Source organism: Hyalella azteca, unplaced genomic scaffold (assembly GCF_000764305.2).
Source record: "Hyalella azteca isolate HAZT.00-mixed unplaced genomic scaffold, Hazt_2.0.2 contig7637, whole genome shotgun sequence".
NCBI lineage: Eukaryota > Metazoa > Arthropoda > Malacostraca > Amphipoda > Hyalellidae > Hyalella > Hyalella azteca.
In genome coordinates, this window is record NW_025937758.1 from 1 (window position 1) to 26,387 (window position 26,387).

At 44.1% G+C, this 26,387-nt stretch overlaps 1 protein-coding gene across 1 annotated transcript; it reads right to left on the reverse strand.

Annotated features, from left to right (window-relative positions):
* Window positions 1-19,536: 19,536 nt before the first annotated feature.
* Window positions 19,537-22,685, reverse strand: LOC108666760. Its single transcript, XM_018153685.2, has 5 exons — window positions 22,405-22,685; window positions 21,405-21,517; window positions 20,985-21,079; window positions 20,242-20,370; window positions 19,537-20,010 (listed from the first exon to the last, which is right to left on the reverse strand). The coding sequence occupies exons 1-5, from the start codon at window positions 22,458-22,460 to the stop codon at window positions 19,969-19,971; spliced, it is 435 nt and encodes a 144-aa protein (XP_018009174.1). The 5' UTR covers window positions 22,461-22,685; the 3' UTR covers window positions 19,537-19,968.
* Between the last annotated feature and the right edge of the window lie 3,702 nt (window positions 22,686-26,387).

Here is a 26,387-nt window from a genome sequence, read left to right on the forward strand (position 1 = left end):
AGTTCGTGTGGTGAGATAGGTCAATTGACTACAGCTGCTTAGGTGCCAGGATGACAATATCTATAGCATTTAGATGGTTGATGTTTGCTCCAGGGTTGATTTGAGCGTTAATTTGCTGGTCTACGGCAGCGCACCCGTTTTGAATACTTATAAGAAACTTTGAGTCACAAATTTACCGGTTACTTTAGACGTTTAGAGATCGCAATTCACACACGTGCTACCACGGCAAACGCAACTGACTTTCTCACCAGAGTCGTTGATAACTTGATGTGTATAACACGTCGAATAATAGATCCATTGAATGCGGCGGAGAGTCGGGTGATTCCGTAATTTTGAAAGCTGAAGGTGTAATAATATATTACCACAAAACACTTTATCTATGGCGTTTGCGATAGATATACCTGTTTAGGTTTCAAAGTTCAATGATAATATCTCTTGATATATTTCTTGAAACCTGTCGAACGCGTCAGGTCTCTGAGGTTGAACACTTTCATCTCGAAAAATATCCAAGATTGAGGGCGAAGAGAGCTACAATAATAATATTATAATAGTATAACGGTTTCAGTGTTTGTTATGCCGTAGGCTTGTCGCCGATTCTTAACATTGCAGAATTTCCACTGCATTTTACGATCTTGAACTCACTCACGGCTTCAAAGTTTCTTTGCGTATCCGCCCGGCCTATTTGAAAATTCGGACCAGAAACTGGCGCACAGAGCTGAGATCGAACCCGCACCTCTCTGCTCAAATCTTGGTCCTCTGAACTTTAACCACTGGGCCAGCCACAATAAGGCGAATCAATCACTTATTTAACATAAATCCCTACTCCGAACTCCGCATCAACACATAGCACTCGCTGGTAGCGCTTATGGCTACCGCCAGACTAAAAGTATTGACACCGACGACTCAGCCTGCCGTCAGCAGGTCGCCTGCCGAAGACCACTACTGCCCTAGATGTAATGGACTAATCTTGATTCCTGCCTTCCGGAAAGTAGCCTTCAACACTTCTGGGAAATCATATCTAGGCCGTGCGTCGAACCAGCCCTCGGTCGGACGGCCACTCGTCGAACCAGCCCTCGGTCGAACGGCCACTCGTCGAAGGACGAGAAATTTTGGAACAGAACTATGCTATATGAAACCTAACCTTAAACGCGGTGAACGTAAAATTACGTAATTTAACGATGCCCAGAAGTCATATTCGATCCGCGGCCTGGTGGTGCACAGCAGGTTTTATGCAAAGCCGGAGGAGGACAAAGCCAAGTGGCTCACGGTTGATTGGTGGATGTCCGGAGAGATACAAGGCGTTCGATTCAAGGCTTATTGGTGCACAAAATTGTTGGTGCACGGCTGCGCTCCCCCGTCAGCGATATAAACATCGCCGCGCTGCGCGGCCCTGCAGCCACTGCGCCGCGCGTTCAGAACTTCAGAGCCCTTGATGCAGCCGTCTGGGAAGGATGTCAAGGCAATGCTCTCTTCAATTCCATCTGTTGCTATCTGACTTTTCAGCACAGCACACTATGGCAGCCACAGCCCTAAATGACGACACATCGACAACCTGAATTGCTTAGAATCAAGCATCAGCTACAAGCATATAAAGAATAAATTATTACAATATTTGGAGTGCTAAACCTTGCAGCGAATACTCGCAGCTGATATTAGTCCCGTGTACAAGCACTTTTACCGTGTATGGCCACTATACACGCAGCACGGCGTCGCTCTGCTTGAAGCGTCAACGCTTTTTAAAGTTTGGCCGTGGCCTGTTGTGACTCGAATTTATTTCTCTCACTGCCTTTCCTTGTGAATGTCGTAAATAATTTATTAAACCTTCAAACTCGCGATTATTACAATCTTTAATCTTTACGTGATTATTAAATTAACAAGCTTTGAAAATTGAAATACAAGAAGAAGAGGTTCTCAAGCGCCTTGTCGCTGTAAATCCAAACAAGTCATGTGGACCAGACGGCTTCCACCCCAGATTACTCAAAGAGTTAGCAACTGTCCTAGCCGGCCCTCTGACGTCACTTTTTCGAAAAACTTTGAACGAAGGAATTTTGCCGGCTGACTGGAAAGAAGCTCAAGTGACCCCATTGTTCAAAAAAGGTGACAAAAGCTGCCCGGGCAACTAGCGCCCTGACAGTTTGCCAAGTGTCGTTTGCAAGGTAATGGAATCTGTTGTGAGGGATCGATTGATAGATCATTTGACTGCTAATAATCTCCTAGCAGACTGTCAACATGGCTTTATTGCCGGGAGATCCTGCACCATGATTAAAGATTATGATGCTTCCAAGCCTCAGTTCTCGACGTCTGCGTGGGGACCTTGTAGCGACCATGTTCATGTATTTTCTCCAGTTACCCCCGCAACTCATTTTCTAGGAACGTTGCTAGCCTAGTGGATTCTAGCAGAGTTACCCATCAACTCTAACTCAACATTATTACCAATGTTATTGCCTTAAACATCATTATCAATTGACAACTGCAGTTAATATTCTGTTAATACGATTTAGCTACATATGCATATTATTAGCACTGACCTAAGACGTTGCCATGTTGAGGAACTCCTGTATTCATAATCATTTACAAATCTGTAATACAGCGCGTAACCTGGTCTCCAGACCTAGCTCAAGTTAATGAGGAAAACTACTGTGTTTCATTCCTAAATAGTAAATACGAAACAAAATTGTAATGGCCCGTTCACACTAGGGGCAAAACACGAGAATCAAGTGCCTCAAAGCGCATGCAGAGGCGCTTTCGCCGCTTTGCAGCCTCTGCATGCGCTTCTTGACCGATTGACGAGCTAGCGATTGACAGGGGCCACGGCTCATGCAACACAGGCGCGGCGCTTAGTAGATAGCTATTAAATTTGAGAATTGATATCACTTGTATGCTTAAATCGCAAATTAACTAAGAATTTAAATTAAATTAAAATTTTAAATAAGATTAAAAATCTAAATGAATTAATTAAAGAAATTGAATTCGTTCTATGGTTTCAATGTATTAATTTGTGACTTCTGATTTGTGATTCTAGATTCTACGAACTGACGATGGAGTTGTTCGGTCAAAGGAGTACAAAAATCGAAATGCAAATGATGTAAGTTATTTTTACATGACGTGTTTAGTTTATGTGATTTAAGCAACTCCTGACAATTTATGCATTACCGTGTAGCGATTTCAAAGGATGATATAATATCGGTACAAATATTGGAACTTTTATTTAAGAATAGACTATATTTTTATAAACTGTATCTTTTTGAATGTGCTAGTTCTCTAATTATGATGCCTATGCTAAATTCTCGTTTACAACTGACATGGTGCGAAGAATGGCGGACATAAGCACACCCGAGAACAATGGCCCACAGCTCAAATTCGGTTACATCCATCCTCATTGACGTCTAGGTGGCAACTAGTGTTCAAAGCGCGCGGTCTCGAGCTATCGCTTACAAACGTAGTGTGAACGGTTGTGCGCGGTGAGGCACTGCAGCAAACGACTCAAAGCGCATGTCGTTGCCACTAGTGTAAACGGGCCTTTAGACGCTAGCGCAGTCTGGTCTCTAACTTACACGCCTTAGCCGAACCACAGGGCGTTTGGTAAAACTAAACGTTTGGCGCGAGTCACAGACCTTAAGGGACTTAATACCACGCTGCTAGCATTCCCACGTCTTACAACTGGTGACCCCGAGTTCAAGAGAGTCTCCACTGTCTTCAACTGGTGACCCCAAGCTAAAGAGAGTCTCCACCGTCTGCAACTGGTGACCCCGAGCTCTCGAAAGAGTTCACCCCCACTACTCGCTCCACTCCGCACGGGGGCAACGATCACTTCATCGCGTGAACGGAAGCTGCCTCCCACACGGAGTCCGCCAGTCATGCAAACTGGTGACCCGGAGATCTCACCAGGAGTTCACCTCCCTCCGCACTGGGGCAACGATCACTGCATCGTGTGAACGGAAACTGCCCCTTCCACGGAGCCCGTCTCCCCCTAGCTCTACCTACTGCATCTGACTGCGGAGGTTGTAAAAACCTGTCAACGCTAAGGCTGTTTCATACACGTGGCCTACCTCTACATCATGCCAGGGACTACCGCAGGATCTCCTACCCTGTCACCGGTCAGAGCACAGCTTCAACTGACTCGCATACATCCCTGTCAACCGACAGACCGCCTGTATCTGCAGTTGCACTGAAGCTACCACCAAAGGCACGTGCAACACCACAGCCCAGCAACAAAACAATCCCGCAACTTCAGGTGCAGTGTCATTACCACCAAAGCTTCGGAACGACTGCACGAAAAAGAGTTTTTCCTTGCAACTAAAAGGGAAAAGAGATGTTCGAGTGATGACGCCGACCACCACTCGCAAACGCCCTGCCAAATCTAGTCATAGAGTATCGATCGAACCTATTTCGATCTTGGAGGGGGATATCTGTAGCGACCATGTTCATATATTTCCTCCAGTTACCCTCGCAACTCATTTTTTAGGAACGTTGCTAGCCTAGTGGATTCTAGCAAAGTTACCATCAACTCTAACTCAACATTATTACCAATGTTATTGCCTCAAGCATCATTATCAATTAGCAACTGCAGTTAATATTTTGTTAATACGATTTAGCTACATATGCATATTATTAGCACTGACCTAAGATGTTGCAATATTAAGTAACTCCTGTATTCATAATCATTTACAAATCTGTAATACAGCGCGTAACCTGGTCTCCAGACCTAGTTCCTGTAAATGAGGAGAATTCCTACTGTGTTTCATTCCACAATACGAAACACAATTGTACTCCGACTCTCCACCCTACAGCCATTCTTGAACAGTCAAGTGCGAGAAATGTCGGACGACAACTATGCTGTAAAAGTGAAGGAACCCTCAATCGAAAGCGACAAGAAACCCGCCGCAAGAATCTTGCAAACGACCGTCTCGTCCAACACTAGCCCCCGGCAGACGTGTCCGATTCACCAATCTGCGAGCCACTCGATACTAGACTGCAAGGCTTTCGGCCAGCTCCAGTACTCCGAACGAAGAATCATCGCGATCAACAACGTACTCTGCTATCGCTGCCTAGGGACTCACCGGGCCGCTGACTGCACATCAAACTTCAAATGCGACGTCTGTCACCGACAACACCACACCCTGATGCACCGTCCTACTACCGACCCTACGCCTCTATGTCCATTGTACAGTCATACTCACAAGTTCTGCACTCATTCATTCCTAATAATGCGGTTCATACTCCATAATTGAAGAAAAAAGACACCAACGGTACACGCATAAGGGCATTAAAGAACGTCTTGATATACGGAGAAAGTGTAACGTCAATTGAGAACATCTTGAAAATGAAAGGCGATAAAAAGGTTTCAGTTATAGTCCGCCCTCAGTCAGCCTTGTATGGCTGACTGGAAGGCAGGTAGCGATGTTGATGCCACGACGTCAGCACTCAGGAGGTTGGACATCAACTATGCGATGAAGGAGGTTGGACATCAACTATGCGGTGCAGCATTTTGCACAGCATGCATGCTTTGTCTGCCGTTCTTCTCAGATGGAGCTTTTCCAACTTAAGCCTGGCTGCCATCTCAGTGGCACTAGATGTGGGGCAAAAGTCTCCCAGGATTCTGCGGGCCGCTCTACGTACGTTGTACCATCTCAAGGGAGGTTTTCAGGTACTGCTGATGCGGATCCCAGGAGTCTAACACCGGTCGAACGGGGCCTTTGTAGCAGTGAACTTGGACTTGTGTTGGGCATCCCTTAAGATTTCGTCAGGCGAACGCCACCGGTTGGCGCTGGCTGCAGTTTGCCTCGATGTGTTTCCCCCAGTGCAGAGTTTCTGATATTTCAACGCGAGGTACTTGGCGCTGGGGACTTGTTCCAGCGCCTGCCCATTGAGCGAGGAAGTCGTGGGCACTCTGTTCTCCTTCCTGGTGACTGACAGCAGGTGAAATTTGTCAACGTTGTAGGCCATCTGCCACTTTTGTTTCCACAATTCCAACTTGTCTAGGTCATCTTGTAGTTGTTACGCGTCAAGCCGTTTTCTTATGCAACAGTCTGACTTTGCCGTTGATTCTTTCGCCGAGTTCATTGATGTATATAAGAAACAAGGTCGGTCCGAGCACCGAGCCTTGTGGAACGCCGGAGAGTACGGGGCCCATACTGGACTTTTTTTCCCTCCGCGATCACCTGCTGCATTCGTCCAGGCAGGAAACCGGTGATCCACTGCTTGGTCCTCCCTCGGATGCCTTTGAAGTCCAGCTTCGATAGCAGTCATTGGTGGGGCACTTTGTCGAACGCTTTGGAAAAGCCAAGGGATATAGTATACGTCTGGCAAGCCTGGTCAATCTCGGCAGCAAGGTCTTCAACTGTCAGGATCAGCTGGGTGATGCATGACAGGTTCCTGCGGAAGCCATGCTGGGAGTCAGAGAGGATCGTGTTCCTCCAGGCAGGCCGTAGTCGAAAATCTCACAACGTGCTCCAGCAGCTTACATCAGATGCAAGTGAGAGAGATGGGCGGTAATTGGCGGCTTGGTTCCGGTCTCCCTTCTTGAAGATAGGCTGGACCAGGGCGTGTTTCCAGACATCTGAACCAGGCCAGTGTCCAAGGATTTCACAAACAGGAGAGTCACAGCAGGGGCCAACTCCCCAGCAACCTCTCTCAGCAGCCGGTACGGGATGCCATGTGGACATGTAGCCTTTGTGGGGTCGAGGCTTGCCAGTAGTTTGTGGGCCCCATTTCCTGTGATGTTAATCTCTGGCATAGCAGGGTGTGGGCTGCTATCTAGGACGGGCATGAGGGTCAAGTCCTCCCGAGTGAAGGCAGTGCAGAACTGATCGTTCAGTATGTCGGCATGGTCATGCTGTCACTGAAGGTGGACCCGTTGCGTTTGAGATGAGAGACACCCACTGGGCCAATATGCCTCTGCTTTACTTCTGTACCCTCCATACCACCCTGCCCAGGCTCTGTAGCTATCTGGCTCGTTCTCTTGCTCGTCGACTTGTTCTCCTCGGTACGTGGAGCTGCTCAGGCCACCAGCCGACTCCAAAATGAGAAGTAAAAAGCCAATGCCTCAATCTCTTCGATTCGCAACCTGGAATGTCAGGACCATGTGCCATGGGACCGCTGGGGATCTTGCGCAGTTAGACGAAGCGAGGAAGACCGCTGTCATCGATAGAGAGCTCACGAGACTAAAAGTCGATATCGCCGCTCTCCAGGAAACCCGACTGGCCGACAGCGGCTCTATCAGAGAAGCAAACTACACATTCTATTGGAGTGGGTTGTCTCCGGACGAGCCAAGATTGCGTGGTGTAGGCTTTGCAGTAAGAAACGGCCTGGTCAGCTCTACGGAGCCTCCAGTGGCGGGCTCTGAGAGGCTACTTACACTACTGCTGCAAACGTGCTCCGGACCAGTCAGCATACTCAGCGCATACGCCCCAAAGCTTTACTCCACACGTGAGGAAAAATATCAATTCTATGCAGCACTAGATGAGACAATTTCCAGGATTCCGAAAACCAGCGGACTATATCTCCTTGGTGATTTCAACGCGAGAGTGGGAGCCGACCATCAGTCATAGCCCACCTGCCTCGCGGAAGATTCGGTAGGGAGAAAATAAATGAGAACGGGCAACGCCTGCTGGAGCTCATGTGTCGTCATGGCCTCTGTGTGACCAACACATTCGTCAAATGCAAGGAAATCCACCAGGTGTCATGGAGACACCCGCGGTCTCACCTCTGGCATCAGCTTGACCTCGTTATCACCAGAAGAGCGGAAATTAGAAACGTTCTCCTAACCCGCAGCTATCAGAGCGCGGACCGCGATACGGATCACGCACTCGTGGCCAGCAGGGTGCGCATGGCGCCGAGGAGACTGCATAACTCAAAATGTATGAGTCACCCTCGTATAAATACCAGCTGCACCCACGACCCTGTGAAGACCCGGCAGTTCGTCAGCAGCCTGGAAGCTGCTCTTGGTGAGAATGCACAGGAGGGCGATGACATTGACTGCAGGTGGTCACGCCTTCGTGACGCCATGTGCGACTGCACCGTTAAAGCCTAAGGTAAAAAAATACGGTGGAGCATGGACTGGTTTGAGGCACACTGGGGGGAAACGATGCCGGTGACGGAGAAGAAAAGACGAGCCTTACTGGCCCACAAGGTCAACCCCGCACCCAGCACGCTGCAGGCCCTCCGGACCGCCAGGGGTGAAGCTCAGCAGACAGCTTGACGTTGCGCCAACACGTACTGGAGAAACCTCTGTAGCAGCATTCAGTCAGCTGCCAATGCAGGCAACTTGGGGGGGATGTACGAAGGTATAAAGAGGGCCACAGGACCAACCCCTTCCAAGACCGCTCCACTTAAGTCCAAAACCGGTAAAGTCCTGACAGATCGGGAGGGGCAGATGCGGCACTGGCCCGAGCACTACCTTGAGCTGTACGCAACGTTGAATACAGTAACTGTCACAGCCCTTGACTCAATCCCGGGCCTGCCGATTATGGGGGAATTGGATACCCTCCTGCTGTGGAAGAGCTTAGTAAAGCCTTGGACTGCCTTGCCTGTGGCAAAGCACCTGGGAGCGACAGAATTCCTCCGGATATATTGTAAAGCGGCAAACCAGTTCTGCTCCAGCCACTCCACGACCTTCTTCGCCACTGTTGGGAGCAGGGTTACGTCCCTCAAGACATGCGCGATGCGAAGATCGTTACTCTGTACAAGAATATGGGAGACAGAAGTGACTGTAACAGCTACCGGGGAATCTCTCTCCTCAGCGTTGTTGGCAAAGTGTTCGCCCGGGTCGCTCTCTCTCGCTTGCAGCTCCTCGTCGCTCGCGTCTACCCCGAATCCCAAAGTGGCCGTTCAGGGCTGGTCGATCGACGGTGGACATGATTTTTTCCCTGCGCCAGCTGCAGGAGAAGTGCAATGAGCAGCAGATGCCTCTCCACGTCGCTTATATTGACCTAACGAAGGCTTTTGACTTGGTTAGTCGTGACGGACTTTTCCGCTTGTTGCAGAAGATCGGCTGCCCACCGCGCTTACTCGCGGTGGTCAAGTCCTTCCACGAAAACATGCACGGCACGGTTTGCTTCAACGGTGTGACCTCAGAGGCTTTTCCAGTCAGGCAGCGGAGTGAAGCAGGGCTGCGTGCTCGCGCCCACGCTTTTTGGTATCTTCTTTTCCATGCTTTTTCGGTACGCCTTCGCGGATTGTAACGAAGGCGTTTTCATACACACCAGACACGACGGCAAGCTCTTCAATATAGCCCGTCTTCGGGCCAAAACCAAGGTCACCAGGGTCCTAATCCGCGAGATGCTCTTCACCGACGTTGCAGCCTTGGCATCGCATAAAGAAGGATGACTCCAGCAGCTTATCACCCGCTTTGCTTATGCCTGTAAAGAGTTTGGCCTGAACATCAGCCTGGGAAAGACTAAGGTATTGTCCCAGGGCACTAGGACTCCCCCGAGCATTGTTCTGGATTGTCACACCCTGGAGGTCGTCGAGAACTTTACCTATCTCGGGTCCAGTATCTGAAGTTCACTGTCAATCGACTCCGAGATTAACAGCAGGATTGCCAGGGCTGCCACAGTCATGGCCAAATTAACCCAGTGAGTTTGGAACAACTCGAGCCTGACCGTGAAGACTGAACTGTGCGTCTACAAGGCTTGCGTCCTCGGCACTCTCCTGTATGGTTGCAGGACATGGACCACTTATGCGGGGCACGAAAGGAAACTCGACGGCTTCCACATGAGGTGTCTCCGGCGCATACTGCAGATCAAGTGGCAGGACAGAGTCCCCAATTCTGTGGTACTAGAGCGATCAGATATGATCAGTCTGCTCTCAGTTCTCAGCGAGAGACTTCTCAAGTGGCTGGGGCATGTCAGTAGGATGGGAGCGGGCCGCATACCCAAAGACCTCCTCTACGGCGAGCTCGTGGAAGGCCGACGGAAGACGGGACGCCCGAAACTACGCCTCAAGGACATCTGCATGAGGGATTTGAAACGGTGCCGCATCGACCCATCCTCGTGGTAGACCCAAGCAGCTGACCGCCAGGGTTGGAGACTCGCTATCGGGCAGGCCGTGTCCTGCGCTGAGGTCGAGCGCCGCGATGGCGACTTTCAGAGGAGATTCAGACGGAAACAGCGGGCGACGCAGCAGCGACAGCCATCTGCCTTCACCTGTGATGGCTGTGGATCGGATTGTCACTCCAGGATCGGTCTGCACAGCCACTCTCGGCGATGCAGGCGGCACCGATAGCTAACCCATCGTCTCTCGAGACGGACGGATGCCGATGACGATAACTTTGAGAATAATTTCGGCACGTAGCATGTTGTAGAACTTCTTTAGAATTCTTAAAAACTTGAGAATGTCACGAAGCTGCTTCAAAAACGTCCTGCCACCATGCGCATGCGCACCATTGTCCTTAAGTCGATCCTCAATGTACAGTCACACACACATGTCCCGCACCCGTATACTCAATGTATAGTAATAATTGCAAGTCCTGCACTCGATTCTCAGTATTGTGCTTTACTCACAAGCTTGGCTGCTTTCATCGCGCACTTCATGAAGTTGGCAATAATTGGATCGCACGTAGGCGCGTCGTACGATTGTTCGTACGTATAACAGTCCGGGTCTGGGGAGGAACGAAGCAGTCGTTTATGGCGTGTTGGTGGCATCCCATTGTGAAACAGCGTATATTAGTGAAACAATGCAGGGATTCTATTGATTAATTGAGGTTTGGTAACTCATCCAGAATAATTGAAAAGTCAACACTCATTCATGAAAGAAAAGTTCTTGTCCAGCAATTGTAAATGAGCAAAATGCATTTTTCATTCGTACACTGTAGTATCTACACATTGAAATCTAAATATTTTAGTACTTGATGAGAAGATTTTACAATAACGACGATTTTAAGTGGGAGTAAAATAGTTCGTTTTAATTATTTTAACACTTACTTGACTTATATTTCTCAATATCCGCAGTGTACTGTGACGAGCAAGCAGACAACCCCGTTTTTGACAAAGCATCGAAGGCACCATTCATCGCCAAAATGCAAGCAGAACCGCCGCTGGAATTAACCCACAAATTAAATAGTTACTACAGTTACATAATCGATCATATTCTACTATCTCTTCGTTATCTTCTTCATCAAGTTCTAAATGAGATGTGTTACTGAGAAATTAAGTTTTCCCAAGTAAATCATTCCAAGTTAATGGAGTAGTTGGCAACATCATGAATCATCAGGTTTGTGCTTTCAATGTGAATAAAATTGATTTGATCAAGTAAAAGAAATCTCGCACGGCGAAGAAATTTCCTGAATTTCGGTCTAGAGAGGAGCAAAACCTTTGCTGAAATCACCGTTTCCGAAAAGTTTTTCAGCTGACCACGAGCTGAAAATCTCACTGCCGCATAAAGATGCACGAATGCTTCTCTCCGCGATCGTATGCATGCAGGTGTAAAGTCTCCTCCTCGCTCCATACAATCATTAAAGCTGGTTAGAAATGCAATTATAAAATATGAATAGGAATACAAAGATAGGTCGTCGGGCCTCCAGCTCATGACTTGACTTGTTCTCAGCGAGGGCCAAATTTTGCAGCGGTTCACTAATTAAATTATTCAAATGAATAAGATTCCTTTAAATACTACTCATGCCTGAAGCAAAAAAAATTTATTGTCATTCAACTGCAATAGGACAATGTTCTTCAAATCTATCGTAATTAGCAAACATGTCGCCCACTTATGATTACCAAGTGATTATATATACGTATATACAGTTCAGAATGCCAAAACTGAAGCAGTGAGCTGCACGATTGAGACCCGTAGGAAGCTCTGAATGTTCTGCAATGTTAAGAATCGGCGAAAGGTCTATTTGCCTAACAAACGCTGGCAACGCTTAAACTATTACTTTTTTATCCGATTGTCAGGCAATTAAGCATCGAATGCCGCAAATAACTCTGATTTTATTCCTACAGCGTTTCAAATCATGAATTGTCACTTAATTATTCACACAGAATATTTAGTTTCGTGTTTCATTCTCAAACTCAGGTATTGATGCGTCTTAAAAATATGAGCATCCTATATATAAGAAATAAGTGTCCTGGTAATCATAAGAAACCTGGAAATAAATATCAGTAGCATTTAATACGAAATTTCCTAGCCAAAAACGTGACCATCTTTCCGCTTGGTTAGTGTTACCGCAAACCACTCATGGCCTCTGAAGACGTGTTACTTACGCCTGCGCCGACGCTGCTGCCGCGGCGACGATGAGAAGCACGAGACCTCGCGACATCTTGGGGCTGTGATCAGGGACTGGACGAAAGGGTCTGCGGGCTGTTCAAGGGCTCTTGGTGCTGGGACTGCTGCGGAACGACAGGGTCTGCGGGCAGTTCAGAGACTCTTGGTGCAGAGACTGCTGCGCAACGACTGGGTCTGCGGGCAGTTCAAAGGCTCTTAATTGGTGCTGGGACTGCTGCGGAACGGTAGGGTGTATACGGCTGTTCAAAGGCTCTTGCTGCTCTGTCACGTTGTTTGCATGTGGCTGTAATTTTATAGGCCTTTGACTTGTTGGTGCAGGTGCAGTGAGGACCAAATGTTAGCAGCCGCCCACGCACCTGTTTGATTAATGATTTTCATCCTTCTAGTTCACGAAGGCTGGATGTCTCATGAGTCTTTTCATCATGAAAGTTTCACCATATTACTCTCCCTCTTTTGCAATAGAGTCGTGACAACCACGGTCGGCGAAACATGAAATTTTTTCTTGATTATCCCGCCAAAGGTTTGAGCGTCGCATAGTCGCAAGAGATTCCATGAAGATCCTCAGGCCGAATATTCTAAATATCCGTTTATTTTAATCATTGTGCTCTGTATAATGTTACTCCCGAGGCCATAACGTACTATAACTGTCGTTTTCGCGGCTGTAAAATGTACATGTGATGAATTCACTATTGCCAACTTAGCTATTTCCTGGCTAGATCTGACTAATTAAGGGCTAACATTAATAGAAGAATTGTATTTAGCGTATAGCCTTGAACATTGTACTCGTATAATGTCACGATGTATAATGTTATTTTACTGTACATCTTGTATAAATTTAGATTATAATAATTATTACTTCTTGCGGAATTTATTTCATATTTATTGCGCTTCGAAGAATTTCGTGTAAACAACAAAAAATTAGAGGAAGGTCAAAAGAAATATCAGTATATATCAGTTTAGTTTGAATAATCTGATGTATGCGTATGAATTTTGTTTACCCATGAAATGATTTAGTGAAACTATTTAGTGGCCAGTGGTTGCTTTGTTCTGAATGACAGCCTATAACTGTCAGTATCTGTTAGACCTCAATATATAGTCTAAGAATTTTTAAGAGAAATTCTCCAACGACACCTTGAGATCATATATCGTCGATAAAGATGTATTATTCTGTCAACAGAATAAAAAATGATATTCGAGGTTCGCTCCTACGTTTCTTTATAGTTTTCACCCCTCAGGGGGGACTTCTGACGCGTGTCTGTGCGCGTCAGAAGTCCTATGGGATTTCGCGCTCCTAGGGGGATTGTTCCTGAGCGCCCCACCGCTGAGCTCGCGGTGTCTGACTGCAGGTCTCAGTTGTGGGGTCAAGCTATTATGTAGGTAGGATTCCTTACATTTCCCTTCTCTGTCTCTCTCGTGCGGGCGGCCGACGTCCCGTGTAAGCGACCTCTTGTTCGAGTGTCTTCGTTTCTGTTGCTTTTCACCTGTCCCTCCTTGTCACTTCGTCTCTTTGAGATGCTAACGCTGTTTCTTTCGAGCCAGCTTCAGCGGGCTGGACATCTGAGACCTTCCGCCCCTTGTGGGTGATGAATAATTTGAGACATTGAATAACTGAGACCTTCCGCCTCGCTGGCGATGTTACATTTTGACCTCCGGTGCGACATAGCTTGATAGCTGAAGCGCTAGCAAACCATTCTACTACTACTACTTATAGTTTTCAGGAAACAGATGTTGCTATCTGTACATAGAATGCTACCTTGCATTGCATCTCCCCAATCCTCTAATATATGTGCATCATACACATGATTGCGGTGTAGAACTTCGCATCCATTGCAATCTCTTGACATTATATATTATCATTATTTATGTCTGACTGATTCATCTGCGTTCTACATGGCCATCGTTCAAGTAAATAATATCCTCATTTCTGCTATTGACATTTCCTTCGTTAAAAATTCATGACGATATCCTTGCAATACACTATTAATATATTCAGCGCAGCAAATACGCTGACTAAACTCGAAGATGATTACGCCAAGTGTTGGACCAAGATGTCTTAACTTTCAACATTCTGAACGTTCCCGCCACGAGTTTACGTTGACTGCATTTCCCAACACCCAGAACGTGGCCAAGTGTCAGCGCCGAAAAACTTCATGGGATCATCAATGGGTGAGCACCGCGCATATTCAAGCTGGGTAGCTGGTGCTGGTTTACGTTGTCTGCATTTCCCAACACCCAGAACGTGGCCAAGTGTCAGCGCCGAAAAACTTCATGGGATCATCAATGGGTGAGTACCGCGCATACTCAAGCTGGGTAGCTGGTGCTGGCGTGGGCGTCTGCCGCGACGACACGTGCATCGCTCAACAAGACGAAGAGCTTCGTTGACACAGATGTTCCCAGGCGGTCGTTGGTGCTCGACTTATCAGACCTGAATCTCGTTAATTCATTAGATGAACTGATTAATGATTCTTTGGTCCCTTATGTTAATTTGTCATTTAGTTTATTCAAGTGTTGCGAAGCTTCTGCTGTAAGCCACCTTGTGCGTCATGTGTTGTAAGCCATGTTGTGCGTCATGTGTTGGAAGTTGTGCGTCATGTGTTGTAAGCCATGTTGCGCGTTATTTGTTGTAAGCCATGTTGTGCGTCAAGTATCGTAAGCCATGAAGAGTGTCAAGTAAATGACTAAAAAATTCACTGATTTACATTTTCATGGACGAACAATTCTTCAGATGACGTTGCATAATCAAAATTCAGGTTCAAGTAAGTAATTTTAGTTTAGTTACAACTTTCGAATGTAACAAAATTGATTTTTAAGTTAAAAGAAGCATTAAATACAGAAATTTTGATGGAAATAAGTACATGATATACGTAAATGATCCAACACAAAATTTAGAACCGTGAAAATGACTGGTACAATTTCAAAGTTTAGGAAATCCGGTAGTTGGTAGGCTCCGTGCATGACACCCTTGGCAACGTCAAACTCGAACTATTCGCAGCAACGGCCCCTTCAAAAGAGCAGGAGTTCTTCAAGAATCTGGTGAATGTAATGAAGGCTGTCCTTCATCGGGTTCGTTTCACTCATGCTGGCACTTCAAATATCAATGAACATCAACAATTTCTTTAAATGAGAACAAGAGGCAAAGTTTACATTAATTGATAATGAAATACAAGAAACAATTTGGCACGTTAGACGCCACTTCTAACGCTTCTAACGATGGAACTGTTACGAGTATTACTAGACACATATAGCAGTTAGCGGCTCTTCTCTGATCCACAGAGTGAGAAGTCGGTCCGCCACCTTGCGCATTATAAAAAAAAATAACTCAGTACTCACTGCAGTGAGTGACAGAGAGCGCATTTTCTCGTCGACGAAAACTTGAGGTCATGGACAGACGGACGGACAGACAGACAGACAGACAGACGGACGGACGGACATGGCGAGCACAGTAGTGCATTTTTTCCAGAAATGAGAAAATGCGCTAATAATACTGGTCTAAGGCCCGGTCTGTCTCTCTTGTCGAGTGCTTCCCATCGGGGCCTTTTAGAATTTAATTTACAACCTTACAGTGTGATCTATAAATTTTGCTTCAGAGAAGGTTGCACTTCTTCAATTTTTGGACTACAATGGAGTAACTATGACGACATGGAGCAGCCGTTTATCCTGCCATCTGAGACAAGCTCGCAACCAGACCAGGTCTCAAAGTACTACAATCGATGAACTCCTTCTCAAGATCTTCAATAAAAAAATAGGCTCCGTGATACCCTTGACAACCAGCATCGTAATCTAGCTGTGCCCGACATCATCCGACCGACGATAACTGAAGCCCTCATCTCTGCGCATTTGACTCCAGCCATCCATCTTATATCTACAGCTTTTTCTGAACTTTGATATTGTTTCGGAGTTATTTCCATGGCTCCAAATTTTCGTGTTTTATCATATTTACGTGTATAATGTACTTATTTTCACCAAAAATCTTGTATTTAATGCTTCCTATTACTTGAAAATGAATGTTGTTACATGCGAAACGTCGTTACTAAATTAAAATTACTTCCTCAAATCGGCATTTTATCATCTAACGTCATCTGAAGAATATTATTCGATTCTGAAAATGTAATTCAATGAAATGTCTGGCCATTAACCACCCGTGTTTAGGCATGATTATTTTCATATTTTATACTAATTATATTCATATGCAGGATACCCTGGTACACAGGACACCCTAGTATGCAGGGTATCCTGCATGTGTACCAGGGATGAAGTTGATAGTTGAAAATTTGTTGCTATAGAGTTATATAAGGTATCAACTTCTATTATTACATCTGTCATATTTCTAGCGCATTTTCTCATTTATGTAAAAAGTGACCTATTGTGTTCATGTCCGTCTGACTGACTTTCCGTCTGTCTGTCCATGCGTCTGTCCGTGACTTCACGTTTTCGTCGATTTTGAGAAAACGCGCTCTCTGTCACTCACTGCAGTGAGTACTGAGTTAAATTTTTTAATCCAATAATTGCCCATTTTTTAAAGTGAGTTATTTGATGATGCATCAATAAAATTATATATTATTATTATTATTATTATTCCACGAAGAGATTGTCGTGGCGTCTCGTTCGGATCGAACTTCGAGGGACTTCGACTTCCTTTTCTCGTTCGAACTATGCTAAAACAAAGGACATATGCCAAGACTGACGACGTCTATGCTAGAACAAACAACACCTATGCTAAACCAGTAATATACATGATAGATTAGATGACGGCTAGGTCTAAGATTCAAAGGCTCTACGGAAAAGTTCTGTTTTTAGGCGTCGACGAAACAACGGCAGCGAAGAAGCAGATGTCACCGATGCTGGCAGACCATTCCATGTTCTGGCCGCAGCGACCGGGAACGCTCTGTCGCCGACTGTGGACAGACGTGAGGACGGGACGACGAGGTCAGCCTTCGACGAGGAACGCAGTCGCCTTCTAGAAGGCAGATCCGACACATTTATAAAACATTGACAAATCTGTCGAAAACTACAAATTAATGGGGAAATATGTATTAAAACATCAACCCAGTTCTTTGATGTGTTTTTGTTTCTCGAAACTCAAATAGTGCAAGCTTCTAAAAAAATTCAGTTTCTTCCGCATAATTATTGAATAATCGGACTAAGCACTTTGGAATTTATACCAATCCTTTAGGCTTCTGCTATGCTATTGTATGTGCTCAAAAATTAACGAGATTGCATTGCTAGTTGTTTATTAACTAGGAAGCTAAATTATGCATAATTAAATTAGAAAACTCACATGATCTTGAAAACCTAATATTTAAAAAATAGTAAAATACCCTCATGCAAATAACCCTTATTCCTTTTAATGGACTTTAATATAAAGGAGACATCTGGTGGTCACTCATTTAATTTCATGCCAGTGTGATTGGTCCTGAATGACAGTGAAGCAAGTTAGGGGACCAAGTAATATTCCGGTAACTTCAAAATGGGTGGGTATGTTTTAGGACTCTAATCAGTGGGAAGTTTTTTAGAGGCATGCGCTATTCATGTATGGGATGTATGGGATTCATGTTTGTTCATGAAGGCTTAATATATATAAATATATATATAGAGATTTTTATATATATAGATTTATTTATATATATATAGACCTATATATTAAGGGCTAGTACTTGGGCGAGTGTGGGAGCGGGGGTAGGGGTGGGGCTCAGAGCAGGGGTAAGGTTGGGAGTGGGGAGGAGGCATGGGAGGGGGAATAGGAGGGGGAGGGGATAAGGCTGGCGGGGGGAATGGAGGAGGCCGTACTGGATAAGTCTTTGCCGAACATTCATGGCTGACTGAAGCTTTGTTTTAGTCATATCGTATTTATCTCCGCATTCTTTCATAACGCAGTTTTCGCATTCATATGAAACACTGCTATGGTCAAGTCTCACGAGAACGTAAAGCTGAAGCTCTGTACACTGAAGGTGTATGAACAAACGACATTTGATGCATTGTACGGCTAATGGTGCTTTGCAAGACTTGCGCCAGATTGCACATGAACTACCCTTAGTGGGCTCAATCACAACTTAGTTTGCCATAATGCCGGATTTTTTCTAATTCTAATTCTGTTTTTCAAGATTCACTATTTCAATGAATAGTTAGTTAGAAGGGTTTTACTATTTTATCGGTAGTCTTGTCGTAGCTACACTATCTATTCTCGTTGGGTTCCAGGGTTAGGAATTTTGGCCGCGGTTGACGGCGGTCTGGCGACCGGACAGAAGTTTTAAAATCTAGTTCACACTTAAAATCTGCACACTTCCTGCACGCTTGACACCCTCCTGAGTCACAAATGCATTCACAGTATTTTTCTTTAAGTATCTAATTACATGTGTATAGCACACTTAGCTATCATTGATTCACTTCTTCATCGCAGAATGGTTATCTTGATTTTCAACTTGAATGTTTGATTGCTAAGTTAGATTTGATCTAACTAAATCCGATTTTTTTACATTACTATATTTACGAAATTTGAAAGTACTAGCCTGGCCTGAACACTTTCAACTGACTTCCACACTTCTAGTGGCTTAATGAGTTCCCTGATCTACCACGATCACTTCACTGGATTCATAACACGCGAGCTCAGATTTGAGAATAGCACTCTCAGCTCAAAACTCAAAAACCGACGTAAAATCAGGCCCGTGGCATTAAATGTCACGCAGGCGGTACACGACCTACCAGCACAACGATCAGGAGGGAACCAAAAGATCAGGAGGGATACTCATTAGGTGTTGCAGGTTCCAAGTTAACTAAAGCTTATTTGTGATACAAAATTGTTCAATAAGAACAAAGTCCGAGTTGTAATTGAAAGCAGCTCATGTGTCAGGGATCATTCAATAGAACGTGGCAAAGGGAATAGTGAAAATTCCCATACGGGAACAGGTTGTACTGCATGTGCACGGAATCATTGATATTTTTAATATAGGACCAATATTATTGTGCTTTATTGTGACCTGTAATATATCAGACCTGTATAGCTATATGATGCGTAAAGGTCTTTTTACTATTTGTTATATAGTTTTAGGCATGCACCGTTGTGTACGTTTAGTGTCTGTAATAGTTTTATCTCGTACAGAGAGACCTAGGAAGTCTAGATCCGAAGTCTTGACCTCACTTCAACTCACAAACACTGTTTATCCTATCGTCGTAGAAAGAAAGTTTCGTATTTGATCGTCCGTATTCTGTCGGTGACTGTATTGAAGTGCAAGAGGTGTAACGATCCTTAGCTGGGTTATTGCGGATAGTATATAAAGGCTCTCGTTCGCCCAGTATTACTGGCCAAATAACAACATGAACATTCAAATCATTTATTCTATTCTTATTATATAGATGTAGCTTATACATATGATTATATCCCAGAAACTGCGCGTGGCAGCAAAACTCGGTAACAATGTATGCAGAGGGATAAATGTACCTTAATTTGGGTATAGTAAATGTTTCCTACCAATCTTTTCCCGAATCTTTATTTTATGGGGAAGAGAGGGTGAAACTCGATTGTTAAAAATCCGTAAACCAAAGACTAAACACGCAGCCACAAACATAACCGAAGAAGTCCCGAATTAATAATTGCAACAATTACAATATTCTCGTCAGCAATCCATCTAAGCGGAAATGAATAGGTTACGCAAGAAGAAAAGTTTTCTGATGCTCAGTTCGTCTTCTTCTGGCTCATTTCTATGTACTTCCATGACATCAGCCGTTCATGTTCTTCCGTGATATCACTCGTCAATATACAGCACTCACGAGACAGGCGATTAGTCGGCCGACCTGGAACATGAAACATGAGGCTTCAGAGATGAACATTTACGGGCATTCTGTGATCTCTTCTGTTTGCTGCAGGGTCTGTCATCATTGAATTTCTAAGAAAGAGGTTTTTCCTTTCATTCGAACAATACGCAACAGTTGCTCATTTTTTCTTGTTACTTTAATATGAGCAATAAATGTGGAAAATGTAGCATTTCTTTCTAAATCAATAGATAAGCACATGCTTTTACTTACGTTCATATATTTCATGGTGTAGTTCATGCATTTCGGGTAGGCGGCTATGAACTTTGCGTCAGCGCTGCATTTGTTCTGCAATGTGGTGGCTTTGAAGGCCGCGTCGTCGAACGTGTTGTCTGCCTTCAGCTGCAGAACGGGAGGTGGAGATAAGAAGGATATATGGTAACTGCAGTTTGGTTTTATTCTAATTTTTTTGCTCAGTGTAAAAATTTCTTTAGCATTAAATAAGATCGGAAAGGTATCTCAAGCTGATCCAATCTCACACGTTTCGTTTGAGCTGTTGCGTAGGAATGTAGGAGCATCGTTGACGATGACGTATGGAGACATTTTTTAATATAGAAGCAATACCGAATTGGAAAATGTCTTCCCGCTGTCTCGACACTCTTACCAGGTCTGTGCTCCACCAGTGGTAACGCCCAAAAGTATGTGACTGACATTAAACCCTGAAAAAATTGGCCCTACACACCAGGCATAAATACTGCTGAGTGTGTGTGTTGCGAGTATGAGACCAGAATTTTTGAGCTGTTATGTCCAGTCGTGAACTCGGCGCCCAATGTACAGTCACACCTACAAGTCCTGCACTCCATACTCAATGTCCATTGTACAGTCATACTCACAAGTCCTGCAATCGATACCCAATGTACAGTCACACACACACACACAAGTCCTGTACTCGGTGCTCATGGTACAGTCATAATAACAAGTTCTGTACTCGATGCTCAGTATTGTGCTTTACTCACAAGTCCGACTGCTTTCACCGCGCACTTCATGTAGTTGGCAATAACTGGATCACATTTAGGCGCGTTGTACGATTTAGCGTACAGATTGCAGTCCACTGAGGAGGAAAGAAGCTGTCGTTTATGGTGTGTTGGTGGCATCTTATTGCGAAACAACGTATAGGAGTGAAACAATGCAGGGATTCTATTGGTTAGTTAATGTTCGGTAACTCAACCAGAATCGTTGAAAAAGAAATACGCATTATTGAAAGAAAAGTTCTTTCCCTGCACTGTCAATGAGCAGAATGCATGTTTGATTCGTAAACTATAGCGTATCTACACATCGAAATCTAAATATTTTAGTGCTTGATGAGAAGTTTTTTGACAATAACGATGGTTTATAGTGGGAGTAAAATAGTTCTTGTTAATTATATTGACACTTACTTTTCGTAAATATCCCAAGATCCACAGTGTACTGGGGCGAGCAAGCAGACCACGCCGTTGCAGACACAGCATCGCGGGCATAGTTCAACGTCAAAAAGCAATCCGAATAAGCGCTGGAATTAAACCACAAATTAAATAGGTACGCTACTTACATAATGAATCATATTCTATTATCTCTACAGTTACGTTTTCTGCTTCATCAAATCCGAATTAAGATGCGTTACTGGGAAATTAAATTTTCCCAAGTAAATGCTTTCACGTTAATGGGATAGTTGGGCAACATCAAAAATCAAATTAAGGTTTTGCTTCGAATGTGAAAAAAACTGATCTGATCAATTGATCAATAAAATGTTGCAGGGCGAAGAAAGCTCCAGAATTTTGGTCTGGAGAGAAGCACAAGCTTGGCTGCAATCACCGTTTCCGAAAAGTTTTTCTGTTGACCTCCGCGACCTGAAAATCTCACTGCCGCACTACGATGCACGAACATTTCTCTCCGCGATTGGATGCATGCAGATGTTAAGTCTCCTCCTAGCTCTATACAACAATTGAAGCTGAGTAGGAATGTAATAATAAAATATGATAAGGAATAAACTTATATGGACTGGCAGGTCGTCGGGCCTCCAGCTCATGACTTGACGGGCTCTCAGCGAGACCAAATCGTAAAGCGGTTCACGAAATATATTATTCAACTGAATAAGATTCCCCTAAATGCTAATCATAAATGAAGTAAACAAAATTTGTTGTCATACACCTGCAGGAGGGCAATGTTCTTCAAATCTGTCATGATTAGCAAAGAAGAGCTCACTTAGGGTTACCAAGTGATTACAGTTCAGAATACCAAAACTGAAGCAGTGAGTTGCAAGTATGCAACTCACTTAAACCTTGAAATAAATATCAGTGACATTTAATACGAAAAATCCTCGCAAAAAAACTTGACCATCTTTCCGCTTGGTTAGTGTTACCGCAAATCACTCAAGGCCTCTGAAAACGTGTTACTTACGCCTGCGTCGACGCTGCCGCCGCGACGACGATGAGAAGCACGAGACCTCGCGGCATCTTGGAGCTGTGATCAGGGACTGGACGACAGGGTCTGCGGGCTGTTCAAAGGCTCTTGGTGCTAGCAATGCTGGGAAACGACAGGGTCTGCGGGCAGTTCAAAGGCTCTTGGTGCTGGCACTGCTGGGAAACGACAGGGTCTGCGGGCAGTTCAACGGCTCTTGGTGCACTGTTACGTTGTTTGCGTGTGGCTCTGATTTTATAGGCCTTTGAGTTATTGGTCCAGGTGCAGTGGGATCCAAATGTAAGCAGCCGCCTACGCACTTGTATGATTAATTATTTTCATCCTTCTGGTTCTCGACGACTGGATGTCTCATAAGTTCATTTCATTATGAAAGTTCCACACCATTACTCTACCTCTTTTGCAGTAGAGTCGTGACAACCATGGTCGGCGAAACATGAACTTTTTCCTTGATTATTCCGCCAATGGTTCGAGCGTCGCACAGTCACTGGAGATTCCATGAACATTCTTAGGCCGAATAAGCTAAATGTTCGTTTTTCTGAATCATTGTGCTCTGTATAATGTTAATCCCTGGGCCGTAACGTACTAACTGTCGTTGCCACGGCTGTAAAATGTACACGTGATGAATTCACTATTGCCATCTTAGCTATTTCCGGGCTAGGTTTGACTAATTATGGGCTAACCTTGATAGAAAATTTGTATCTAGCGTATAGCCTTGCACATTGTATACTCGTATAATGTCAGTAATGTTATTAGGTATAATGTCAGTAGGTATAATGTCAGGATAATGTTATTTTACTGCACTTCTTGTATAAATCTAGCTTACAATTATTGCTTCATGCATATTTTCTGTCACCTTTATATTGCTTCGAATAATTTTTTTACATAACAAAAATGAGTGGCAAGTCAAAAGAAAAACAATGAAATTATTTAGTGAAACTATTTAGTGGCCAGTGTTTGTTATGTTCTGAATGAAACCTATAACTGTCAGTACCTGTTAGACCTCTGTAGTTAAAGAATTTTCTAGATAAGTACTACAACGAGACCTTGAGGTCCTATTTCACCTTCTGTCAACAGAATAAAAAAAAGGATGTTCGAGGTTCGCACCTACGTTCCTTAGTTTTCAGGAAACAAACGTTACTATCTTTAAACGGACGTACGTGCACGTCTGTTGCGTTCATGAAGTCTGTACTATCCCCTTTCCTGCTATAGACATTGTATTTTTTTAAAATTCGTGAAATATCCTTGCCAATACACTCTTGAGTGTATTGGGTGGCTATGCAGTGGTTACAGTTCAGAGTACCATAATTGACGCGGGTTCGATTCCAGCACTGCGCGCCTCTTTCTGGTCACAGGGCTGAGAGCTCACAGCGCTGGGTTTTTCCACCCAGATCTGGTTTTTTTGGCCGTTACCTGGGTGTCTGGGTGGATTTTTCTTTTAAATGGCAAAATCTGGGTTTTTTCGTTAAGGAAGTTAATTTTAGCCAATAATATAATTGAATTATTCTCAATGCCTTAAATTGATGCCTTATGCAGTCAATACATAATGAATGGAGCAACGATCTAACCGTCAGACTGTATATTTTCCCTAGCTGAGAGATGGTACTGGTATTGTATGCGTTTATTACCAGTATTGAACGCGTTCATTACCAGTCAAAGCAACGGTTCCCAACTTCTCGGCGCACACTGCACAGTACCGCGCTCGCTATAATCGCTATTGACAAGTGACAAGTTATAGTTGTGTCGTGCGTTACGTTGAGCTTACTGTTGCTTTTGTACCTTTGAAGTTTGAACATTGATCGTTTTGAACATTGAGTTTCAATCAGAAAATTTAACCTTCATGCGTTATATTCTATGGTGTATTCTGAATAAAATGACATTTTGAGTTAATTCATCAGAGAAGAGGCAATTCAATCCACAAGAGCTTCAGATATTGATCCCAGTAATAAATCATTACATGAGCATGTTAACGATTTATATTTGGGTGGAGGTTGCATGAGAGAGTTATACCTGCTTCCAATCGGGGAAAATCACGTTATAGATTTAAAACGGATTGTTTGAAATTCTTAGTTAAGTTCAATGAGTTGTGCTTACAAATAAAAAAAAATTCCCGTTAGAAGATGGCATTGTTGCAAATTTACATATATTAGATCCCGCTGCCTCAAGAGATATTACCAAATCTCCCAGTTCCATAGTGAACGTAGCACAGAATTTTCCCCATCTTGTTCCTGAGGATGTTATTGACAAACTCGACGATGAATGAAGGCTCTTTCGGCAGTTTAGCGATGTATCTTTAAACTACACTTCAGTCCTTGGCTTCTGGCATTCACTGTGTAACATTAAAGACGGGATGAATCAACCAAAGTATGGAACTCATTCTAGTTTTATGATAAATCTAACTATATTGCCTCACTCATCCGCTTGTGTCGAAAGGATTTTTTCGCTCGTTAACCACGTTAAAACGAAGCAAACAAACTCGCTTAAAACTGAGACAGTGACAGAAAGATTATTAGCATGGCAGTTTCTTTCGAGGAAGCAACAGAATTGCTACACATGGAAGCCGAAACAAGAGTTGGTGAAAGACGTTGTAGATGGAACCTGCTTCCATATGATATGATATGAACAGCGTCATAAAAAAAAAACAGAGAGAACATCAATTTAGCAGGCGAATACTTATAATTCCATCAGAAGTAAGTAAAATTACAAGGTTTTTGATGAAATTTGTCTTCTGGGTTTTTTTCCACGAAATCTGCAGAATCTGGGTGTTTTTCAGCAACCATCTAAGTTTTTCTCAAATTGTTGGCTGGGAGCCCTGTGGTCAGAATCGGTGAGGAGGCCGGGCGGTTAAGCGCGGCAGAATTGTAGCAGTGTGTTGCGAGTTCGAGACCGCAAAATGCTGTGAATGTGCTGCGATGTTAAGATTCGGCGACAGGCCTACGGCCTACTAAAAGCTGAAACCGCTGTTAATATTATTATTATTAATACATTCTGTACAGCAAATACGCTGGCTAAAAACGAAGTAGGATGCAGCAAGTGTTGGACCGAGATGTCTTTAGTTCCTAACTTTTTGAACGCTACCGCCATGCACTGGATTCATTTGTCTTTAGCTCTCAACATTACGAACGTGATCGCCACGCATTGGATTAATGTGTCTTTGGTTCCCAACATTCTGAACGTGACCGCCACGCATTGGATTAATGTGTCTTTAGTTCCAAACATTCCGAACGTGACCGCCATATGCATTTGATTAATGTGTCTTTAGTTCTCAACATTCCGAACGTGACCGCCATGCATTAGATTTAAGTAGTCTTAACTTCCAACATTCTGAACGTTCCCGACACGAGTTTACGTTGTCTGCATTTCCCAACACCCAGAACGTGGCCAAGCGGCAGCGCCGAAAAACTTCAAACATAACATAGTGATGTCGGCGCTGAAGTGTAGGCCTGATGTGGCCTGTCGCCAATTCTTTTCCTTTTCGTGCCTTGTTCACAGAAGATCTAATATCGTGTTATTTGCCCGGATCTTTTCATGACTGGCGATAGTTTGAAGTAGCTGCTAGACTTCAACCGGGTTCGATAAGGAGCTAGGCATTTCAAATCTGAACATATATTTTTCCATAGCTTTATCTAGTCTGTTCTTGAACGCGTTCATAGTCATGTGTTGTAAGCCATGTTGTGCGTCATGTGTTGTAAGCCATGTTGAGCGTCATGTGTTGTAAGTAAAATGATGAGCGTCAAGTTAATGGCCAGACAATTTATTGATTTACATTTTCCTGGTCGAACAATTCTTCAGATGATGTTGGTTGATCAAAATGCAGGTTAAAGAAAGTAATTTTAGTTTAGTTACAACTTTTCGAATGTAACAACATTCATTTTCAAGTTATATGAAGCCGTGAATACAGAAATTTTGGCGGAAATAAGTACGATACATGTAAATAAGATCCAACACAAAATTTAGCACCGTGA

Coding starts and splice junctions, on each gene's coding strand:
- LOC108666760 (XM_018153685.2), bottom strand. CDS start 22,460: ATGCCGCGAGGTCTCGTGCTTCTCATCGTCGTCGCGGCGGCAGCGTCG. Junction 21,080..21,404: donor TCTTGGGATATTTACGAAAA/GTAAGTGTCAAT, acceptor TTTCCTCCTCAG/TGGACTGCAATCTGTACGCT. Junction 20,371..20,984: donor CGGTGAAAGCAGTCGGACTT/GTGAGTAAAGCA, acceptor CCCGTTCTGCAG/CTGAAGGCAGACAACACGTT.